Here is a 10,331-nt window from a genome sequence, read left to right as displayed (position 1 = left end):
GTGTTTTGTGGACTAAAAAAACTAAACCCGACCTTCAATCGGCATGAGCGTGAGTAGATAATGACTGAATTTAAATTTTTGGGTGAACTATCCCTTTAAACTGACTGATGAGTACTTGTGCTTGTCAGCTCCAGCAAAATAAAGAACCGTGTTCGGTTCTTCCAGTTCACTGTTTTCTTTGAATAGCGCTTTTTTTTTTTTTGCTCCCTACAGTTTGGAATCTTACTAGTCCACTTTGCAGGGAACTACTAGCCAAAGTCCCGTTCCATTTAGTGTAGCAGAGTCTTTCTAGTGAGCCAGCACATGCACCATAACAGCAGCCTGTTTGACCTGAATGGAACAGAGCCTTATATTATTTACCTGGTAACACCTGTCTTCACCCCACTGTTACATGTCAAAATGGCTGCTGTGAAAAAGGTCTATTTACAACACAACGAGGGGATTTACACTTATATGATGTTATGAGGTAAGTTGAATAGGCTATGCAAATATTATCACTTAGATTAATCAAAGTAATTCATGAAAAAGACTCAACACACATTTAATTCAACTTTATTTTTCAAACCACAAAAACCCCACTACTGTTGCTTTTATAGTGAAATATATTAAATTCTATGACGTTAAATTATATTGACAACATAACACGTTTAACATAAGAACAGTTTAAATTCCACATTAACAGCAAATTCCAAAAAACATGCGGTGTGTGCAGCCACTCCTCCGTGTGCGTGTGAGTGTGTGTGTGTGTGTGTGTGTGTGTGTGTGTGTGTGTGTGTGTGTGTGTGTGTGTGTGGCTTTAACTATATATAACACGCAAAACAAAGAGTTTTGTACAACATAAAACCTTTAACTGGGTGAATGTCGGTCCGTTATTTTTGTCTTCTCAAAAATATGAAATATTGGTGGCATCTTTGTCCAGCATTTGTAACAGACGGATGTAACACTGAACCGACACTCTTTACAACACGAAGTTAATATTTCTGTCTTTGAAAGTGCTCTTACCCCCCATCCATAGTTTAAGTACATGTACATTCATAGATAAATTACTTTTTGCAGATGACAGGACTTTCAAGTTGTTTGTACTGTTTACATCACAGGTTAATTGTGCACAAAAATGCCCATAATAAGTCAGAATTATTTGTTGATTCTGAAGTCATAACTCTGGATTGTTGACAATTTTCCAACTTTGAACTGGTCTGTGTATTTCAACCAAAAATAAATTGGTTCAAACCCAAAAAGCCTTGTTTATGACATCACGGATTACAGTGGTTCCACTCAGAACTGGAGGAAACGTGGGCTTGGTCTCTAGATAGGACCCAGGTCCCGAGGATCTTGAATGGAACTGGCTCACGAACCAGAGCTTGCTTGTTGGAAAAGGGAGAACCTTTGTATCGTGTAATGTTCTACCCAGGGCTTTCCCTTTGCCTTTTTTCACCAAAAGGATTTCAACAATCATTTAAGAACTCTTTTCTCCAAAAAGGGTTCTTAATGGAACTCTCAGTATTCCAAAGAACTCTAGTTGAACCCTTTCTTCAAAAAAAGGGTTCTTGATAAGCACTTCAAGAGGAACCCTTTTGGAACCCTCATGTCTAAAAGTGTTGTTAATTTCAGAGCTCCAGATGCAGATGTGGTACTACGGGCTGGGCAGTGAAAAATGAATGATCCTCTTCTTGTCATGTTTGTGCACCTGGTCACTTTGTGTATTGTCTTCTCGAGAATAATAAACATTAAAAGACGCACAATAAAAGCATGCTGAACTTTATAACTATGGGAAAACCCCACTTCTTGTTCTTGACCCTCCCTCCTCCAGCTCCTCCTCTGAGTAAAAGCTGTAGTTCCCTGTTCCTCCTCCAGCACGCTTTATGAAGTCTACAGAGCCTAAAGAACCTGCCCTCAGCACCTCTGTCTCCTCTTCGTCCTCCCCTTCTATCTCCTCTTCGTCCTCCAGGCTCGAGCTGTGTGAATCACTCTGAGGTTTGGTGCCGTGTAGATCCATCCCAGGTCTTTCTGTGTCGGTCAGTGGGGAGGGCGAGGCTGCTTGTTCCTTAGCTTTACGACTTCTCTTCCATTTCATACGTCTGTTCTGGAACCAGATCTTAACCTGGTGGAGAACAACAGGAATCATGACAGTTACACAACGTTGAACAGTCTGAGACTGTAGGCCTCCCCTCAGACAAAGCCTGGACCTTTGACCTTTGTTTAGTTTCACTCAATTCCCACATGTCTATGGGATCATGATTAAGTTATGCCGTAGACACTCAACATTTGAACCAATGAAGCTTAATATTATTGTTTTTAATAACGTCAGACCACACAAAATACATAAAAAAAAGACTGGCTTTTCACACTGCACTTAGCCCCAGGTTAAAGAAGCTGTTCAGGGCTAATCACACCCCTGGGTCATGTTAATGTCAGCAGTAGCTGATGTACATAGCTAGCTACTTAGCAAGCAATTGATGTAGATAAATAATATACTATTGGATACAATTAATGATTATTTTCATTATTTATCTGTCAAAAATTTTCTTGATTAATCGATTAGTTGTTTTGTCCATGAAACATCAGAAAATGGTGAAAAATGTCAATCAGTGTTCCCCAAACCCAAAGATTATGTCCACAAATGTCTTGTTTTGTCCACAACTCAGAGATAATTTAGTTTGCAGTCATAAAAGAGTAAAGGAACCATAAAACATTCACATTTTAGAAGCTGAAATCAGACATTTTTGGATATTATTTTCTTTTTAAAAAAGGCTTAAAAAGATTAATCAATCATCAAAATAGTTGGTGATTAATTTAGTAGCTGACAGTTGATTGATTAATTGTCTTATCACTGCAGCTCTACAATAATTCAACATGTTACGTCTGACTGTCTCACCTGAGTCTCAGTGAGCATGAGTGAAGTGGCCACCTCGAAGCGTTTGGGCCTCGACAGGTACTTGTTGAGTTTGAACTGGTTTTCTAATTCCAGCAGCTGCTGGCTGGTGAACGCCGTCCGGGGCCTCCGACACTTCCCCAACAAACCGGCCTGGACCGTCGCTGCATGAGAGGGGAAAAGAGACAGAGGAACAGCAGAGAGGACGGTTATTATTCAACATTAATAAACAGTCATTTGACAAATAAATACATCTTCAAACTCCCTCAGTTTGGTTTCCATGTCAGCGTTTAGGTTCCTGTCCGTCCTCCTGTCTGTATATCTTAATTTCTATCAGTTAACATTTATTGCCAGGATGTGAGAGGATATTGCTTTGGAGGGGTAATAAACCATCACGCAGGACCATTACCTTAATGAAAACGCTGTAAATGTTATCAATTGATTAAGTAGCAGGTCTTTGTCAGGTGTTACCTTTACCGTAAAATGTTATGTCTTATTTTTTTATCAGATGAATTGTCCTGAAGCGACAGCATCTCAATGTCACAATGTCACGGCCCTCTCAAAACCAAACACACAGGTGTGAGGAGGAAGAGGAGGAGGAAGAGGAGGAGGATCATAAACATAAAAAATAAACTGGCTCTTGACCTGCCACTTGGAGTACACTGTAAAAATTCATACAGGGATTTAGTGGAATCGGCTAATTTTTTCTCATTGACTTAATGTAAATATACAATTCAAGTTATCAATTTATATTTCTATTAATCATTTTCAGAACACCTCAGAATTTGAGTTCTTCTAACTTTAATTTTTTTTTAACATGAAATGAGTTGAATAAATGTAGTGTACAGAGTTCAATCAATTCTTTAAATTATGTTTCTAAAGAAATATGATCAGCATATTAGCAGATTGTTTGAGTTAAAATTCCCCTAATTTTATAGTTTGAAGAAAATATATATGATGAAAACTCCAGCAGGAGCAGCTGAGGGTTACCTTCCTTGTGAGAAATGACAAAAGACTCTTCAAACAGAAAATGTGGGAGAATTTTAAATTTGTTTGTAAAATCAATCAGTGTGACTGAAGAATTATTGCTTTAACTCAGTAACTTCAGTTTATTGAACAGGTTTTCTCAAGTACAACTGAATTAATATTACGTTTATTTGATATATAAAAGAGACGTAAAGGGATTTTTAAAAAATATTGACAGTTATATAAATAGAGCACTATTTTAAGATGATGATGATTATTAATCCTATTATTATAAAGCGTAACTATAGATTTTATTGGATTTTAATCAGGTCTAAACAGGAGTATTGTCTCTATATCTTGTTTTTTAAGGTTTGTGTAAATTAGCCAATAAGGGTACATGCAATTTATTTATTTATTTATTTATTTTATCTATAAATACATGAGATGTTTTAAAGACAAATGTTTAAATACAATTATAGCACTATTTTGCATAATATTATAATATTATAATTTATACAATTTTAAATTTATACACTGAATATAACCTATTAAAGAAACAATCATTATTATTATTAGAAGATGCCCTTTAAACATTTTAAGACAGATCCACAAATAAACGTGTATTTTGGTTCTTTTTCCGTCTTAAATTTAAATGATACAGATAAAGTTTCTGAGACAGGCCGGTCGGCTCACCTCCATACTCTCCCACTCTGGGGATCATCATCCCGGCTCTGATCCAGTGCTCCAGCGGGAGCGTCGCGGCCATGGTGCCCCCCTTCAGCTGCTCCGGGTACGGCTGGACCAGCTGCGTGAAGCCGGGGTACATGAAGGCGTGGTGCTGGCCTCCGAGGGCCGCCAGAGGATACATGGAGCCCGGGTGCATTCCGAGGAGCCCGCCCTGGTGCAGAGCGGCGAATCCCGGCTGGGACAGGTTGAAGAGCTGGGACTTGGACAGGACTCCCGGCCCCTGCAGGACTGAAGAGGGGTTTGTCGGGTTTGGATGAGGGGAGGGCGTCTCTGAGCCGCGGGTTGACACCGGACTGCCTCCGGGGCTCCTGCTGTGATACAACCCCGGGGACGCACCGTCTCTGTCCGCTGTCTGTTCCGCGCCGTGCGCAAGGAGCGCGTCAATGCGAAAGTTTTTAGATTTCTCCATGGTGGTGGTCATTCTGCACCACGACGTCTCCAATTAACAGCTGATGTTTCTTCTTGTCTTGTATCTTACACTTCTATCTTACACTGAAATGTTTAACTTAAAAGTGTCTGCCCCTCTCTGACGAACTTTAAACTGGCCCACCGAACAAACTCTGGTCACTTCTCTGAAGACGCGTCCTCTCTCTAACCCACTGCACTTAAACCCTGTGCGTAAAGACCACCTCAGTCACTCCAGCAGTGAGCTCAAAAATTACTCTCACCCAATAGCACCATAAAGTTTGCTCCGTTGTGATTGGTCAGAGCCCTGCAGCACAGGGGCAGGGTATACTCCGTCTAAAGAAATGTTTTCTCAGCCAAGGGCCCCTTACAAGATAGAAAACATACAGGGGACCCGTCATGTGTGTCCCTTAGCATAATCTGATGCAGCCTGTTTTTTTTTTTTTTTGTTTGTTTTAATTTGTTTTGTTTCTTTGTTTTTTACACTTCTACTTAGAACAACTCATGAAAAATGTATTAGAAATAAATTAGACATGTATTAAAAATGTTTGCACCATGTGAACACAAAGTACCCATAATATGCACAAACATTCATCAAAGAAGTGTGTTTCACTCTTAGTAATATAAAATATAATATAAAATGTGAAGTCTGGTTATTTTAAATGGACAGAGCACCCCAAAATCTGAAAATTCATATGCTTTCTATAGATTTTATATAGATTATATAGAGTTTTGAGTCTTCAAATTTCATGTCATCTTTCAGTCTCAGGTGAGACTGAGGGGCAGTTTTCTCACACACTGTCTCATGCACACACACACACACACACACACACACACACATACACATACACACACACACACACACACACACACAAACACACACACACAAACACACACTTGAAAGGTATATTATGTTTATTACGGTAATGTCACTTAGATAGAGAGATGACGAAATTCATCAGTTTACAACTAACTCTTCATTACAGTTTATTGCCTGCTAAGGTTGACAGAAACCAGGCGTTCTTATCAGCGGTTGCTGGTATGATTATCGGTCATCACCACACCATGGGGCAGATAACGGGGCAGTAAAGTGACAGAAAGCAAACTCATTTTCTCTCTCCGCAGCCCAGACACACAAACAGAAAGTATGGACAGGTGACACAAAATCCTGTTCTCTTCCTTTTATTCCTGCACTATAGACATTACAATATGCAGTGTTGTGCATATTACAGCCAATAACTTGGTGAATTTGCATATTTTATATGTTATTTTACACAAAGTATGAATCAAACCCTGCTATTGTGAAGACATCATCCTGCCAACCAAAGCTGATTCCCTCCTGACCTGGAACTAAACCTCTATATGAGCCTTCAGGTGGACTTAAAGTGTCCAAACTGCGTCCATGTAGACGTCTGCCGGTGATTTCCTGCACCCAGTTTTTACAGGACTGATAAGAGACAGACAGAGGCCTGGGAAAACACACTGCTCTCACCTCAAAGATAAACACAGCAACACCTGCTGAGCTACCCAACATATAAACTCAACGGCCTATGGATGCATATGCATGTGTGTGTGTGTGTGTGTGTGTGTGTGTGTGTGTGTGTGTGTGTGTGCAGGCATGTCTGCATGTCACCATCAAATGATTATTAGTAGAGTTAGAGTATTATAACTTGACAGTTTTCAGACAGTTAGATTGCAGTTTAAGTTTAAATTATATTGCAGCAAACTTTGAAACCGAAAGAAAGACTGTTAGACTCTTTACACCTCAGTTTAGTTTTTACCTTAAACCTGGATTAGATTTAATTCTGCTGCGGCAAAACTGTGATGTAATGAAACAATGTTAATTTTTTAGTTAGCTAGCTAACATTATTATGTTTTTACTTTTTAGTTTAATTCAGTTCAGTTCATTATTTTTTTAGATTATTTTTTACTGATTAAATGCACAACACAACAGTTGAGTCACACGTTGAGCCAGAGTTAGCTATGGCTAAATTACATCTGTGGCCCATTGGCTGACAGATGTTTACAGCACTGTGCAAACAATACAATGCAAACTATTAAAAATAATGCAAAATAACACAATTTAGAATAATACATCACACACAGAACAACATCATAGAAAATATACATTACATAATCTGCATGTTGAAACAGCTGGTTTCATAGAAAGTCTCAGTGACTCATTTGATAACTAGCTAGCAAAAAATGTAACATTTCATTAACTTTTTTTCAGCAAGTAATGTAATGTTATGTTAACTTTTTAGCTCAAGTGAACAATGTAAAGTTTTATTACTTTTTAGCTAGATAGCAAATAATGTAAGGTTAAGGAAAACAGAGCAGTTGGAAAATAACAGTCTTGCCTTATCATTTGTAGAGAGCAACAGCACTTAAATTAATTTTTATTTCTTCATCTTAAATTGCACAAGCAAGCATCTCAATACTGATTAAAATCTATTTAATTTCTGTTTACATCAGTAAACTTGGATTAAAACTGTGATTAATTTTCATGCAACAGAGCTCTGCTCAATTTTAAATCTGGATTTACACATTTTAAACCTTGAGTTGATAAACTCAGAATTGATCTTGGATTAAATTAATCTTTGCTGATGCAATCCAGTCTAAATTTATGAGTCCTGATAAAGTCTCTTTCCTCACTTGAATCACACACAGACACACTTATGCATGAGGAGGCTTTGATGTTCTGTGTTTCAAGTCCTCTCACAGGAGACGCAGGTTACTAATTTACAAGTTCCATCATCAATCATTTCTAAGAACCACACACTGAGCTCAGGTAGTGGGGTCAAAACCAGAGCTGCAGGCCTACAGAAGACACGCTTACACAAAGGAGTCAGACTGGTTAGTTTGCAATGTATGTTTCATGCTGCTGCTGACAAGTGAAATATTTAGAAATCCATTTTATTTATTTTTATGGTAATTTATTGGATTTAGGACACTTTTAGACGGTTTGGTCTCTTTATGTTTTTTGATTATTGTTGTGTTACTACTGTATATTGTTAAAATTGCATAATACATTTTCTGCTTTTTGTGCAGTTAAATCTTCAATTATACTTTTCCTTATTTTACATCAAAAGCTAAATAACAATATTTTATTGTAATAAATACAATATTATTCTGTAGGTTATACAGTAGCACTGTAAAATAACTTACAGTTACATTTTCATCAACGGTTTGATACTTAATTTTATGATAAAAACTCATCAACAAACAAATATGCTCTCTGTTTCCATTATGTAGTGAAAGCAATTTACCTCTTTTCTGAGAGGAAGAGAGGAAGTGATTAGATTTCAAATTAAAGGTTATCTCTGACAAAATAAATGCTTTGTTTGTTAGTAATTAGGTGTTTTTTTCCACTGGCCTTGATAGTCAGTGTCAGACGGGTCAGAGTAATGTGTGAAGCACCACGACAGGACTGGTTGTAAAAAGCCGGCTGTAAAATAATTAATACCCTGTGATCTGTTCTGCATTAGATAAGGCAAAGAGAAAGGATATATGTCACCATTTAATAAAGGTTATACAACATATCTTGACCATGATATCCGAGCACAAATATCACATCATTTGAGATAAGGTTCTGTAGATAAAAGACGACGCAGCATTTGAAATTTCACACCACTGAGAGTTATTATGTTTGGTGATATAATGTAAATGTGATTTATGGACATAATAATTGCCGGGTTAATAACCCGTAACAAAACAAGTCTTTGTGTTCATGTAACCCTCGTATGTTGCTTTTATCTATTCACTATTAGATAGCAGTCATAACTTGATACTTTGTACAGTAATATACTCCAGTCTGAGGATCTGACATCATGTCCGAGGAGAGCGATCCATTTATCTTCGCCTAAAATGGAAACATCGTTCATGAATGGCGACAGAAGCATCTATGAAACCAGAGGTCAGGTGTCTATTTGATTAAATCTGTAAGTGTCAGAAAAGTTTTTTAGATTTGTAAGATTATATCTCATTGATAAGGGTGAAAATCAGAGTCATACTGTCTCACACAGAGCTGTAACAACAGTGAATTTGAGAAAAAATAGTGCTTAAACTTAATACCAAAACTAGATGAGGTTACTAGAATGCAGATTCCCACCAGGAAACAGACGGTGAAGCACCAGCTGCAATGTCGCCACAACTGACAGATGCAACCAGCAGAGATTCAAAAAATAGATTTACTGCCTCACGTTTGTGCATGAAGAAGTTGAAAAAAGTTCAAGGGAACAGGCTGCAATAGATTTTTGAGTTTTGAGCCCAACTCAAATTCTTAAGTTCTGAAAAACTTTTACCAACTACTGATCTTTTGCTAAGAAAATTTTCTTCTTTAGATAAACTTAAAACTTTGAAAATGAGTAAGTTAACTGAAGTGAAAATAAATAGTAAAATTTAATAAATTTTTTTTTTTTTTTTCAAATTAAAACAATTTAATTTTTCAGGCATTAAAGAAACCAGGTTTGTAACATTTAAATTTTATTTCAAAACCTAAGAGTTTGAGTTGAGGCTAAAAACTCAAAAATCTGTTCCAGAGTGTTGCCTTTATATTTTGCGGTTGTCTCAACTGTTTGTCTCCACCAAACAGTCAAGTTACAGTTTACATCCATGTCTGTCCAGACTCATATAACGTGAAGACTCTGCAGGAACTTAAGTTTTCACTATATCTGAATAATAGACACTGAATGACTTCCAGTGAGAAACATGCTGCCGTCACTTAGAGACGATTTTACAAAGCAGGACAGAGGACTGATAGAGAGCTGAACATCATGATGTCATGGTGAAGTTGACCTTTGACCTTATGGATATACAATTACATCATCATTTTATTCTATTAGATAGTTGTGTGAAATGTTGTCACCACCAAAATCTAATCAGTTCATGTTTGAGTCCAAGTGGACATTTATGCCAATTAACTCAAGGCGTTCTTGAGATATCACGTTCACAAGACAGGCAGAAAAATGATGATGATGATGATGATGATGATGAATGAACATCAGCTGCAGAAAAGCCTCTGTTGATCACTCATGTATGTACACATGCTGAGCACACCATAGTTGGAATTACAGGGCAGCTCAGCTCCCCTGAATGACATGATGTTCTTGAAATAAATATCAATAGTAAAGCTATGTTGATGTTGTGTGTTTATTCGGTCTTTACATTACAATTTACTTGTTGTTTGTGCATGTTTGTGCAACATGCATGTGGCATGTTTTGTAACGGTGTGCATTGAAAAACAGGCCTCCCTCAAAAGCCACTGTGTAATTAGAGCCCTGATCCACACACAAGCATGATCCCCTAGCATGGATAAGAATAATTTTCAATGTCAGCCAAA

General features: G+C 37.5%; 1 protein-coding gene across 1 annotated transcript; it reads right to left on the bottom strand.

Moving 5' to 3' along the window:
• Nucleotides 1-536: 536 nt before the first annotated feature.
• LOC146323333 (uncharacterized) lies at nt 537-5,230 on the bottom strand. Its single transcript, XM_084724188.1, has 3 exons — nt 4,532-5,230; nt 2,876-3,036; nt 537-2,101 (listed from the first exon to the last, which is right to left on the bottom strand). The coding sequence occupies exons 1-3, from the start codon at nt 5,004-5,006 to the stop codon at nt 1,766-1,768; spliced, it is 972 nt and encodes a 323-aa protein (XP_084580314.1). The 5' UTR covers nt 5,007-5,230; the 3' UTR covers nt 537-1,765.
• Nucleotides 5,231-10,331: the final 5,101 nt, after the last annotated feature.

Source organism: Lutjanus erythropterus, chromosome 8 (genome assembly GCF_056507025.1).
Source record: "Lutjanus erythropterus isolate fLutEry1 chromosome 8, fLutEry1.hap2, whole genome shotgun sequence".
Taxonomy (NCBI): domain Eukaryota; kingdom Metazoa; phylum Chordata; class Actinopteri; order Lutjaniformes; family Lutjanidae; genus Lutjanus; species Lutjanus erythropterus.
Note: the sequence above shows the minus strand (reverse complement) of the source record. Positions and strands in the feature narration are given on the sequence as shown.

Bases quoted from the DNA above. Each gene is read 5' to 3' on its own strand.
- LOC146323333 (XM_084724188.1), bottom strand. From the start codon at position 5,006: ATGACCACCACCATGGAGAAATCTAAAAACTTTCGCATTGACGCGCTC. The intron at 3,037-4,531 runs GTGAGCCGACCG...CCTCTCATGCAG, and splicing joins CAGAGTGGGAGAGTATGGAG to CGACGGTCCAGGCCGGTTTG. The intron at 2,102-2,875 runs GTGAGACAGTCA...GTTCTCCACCAG, and splicing joins TCATGCTCACTGAGACTCAG to GTTAAGATCTGGTTCCAGAA.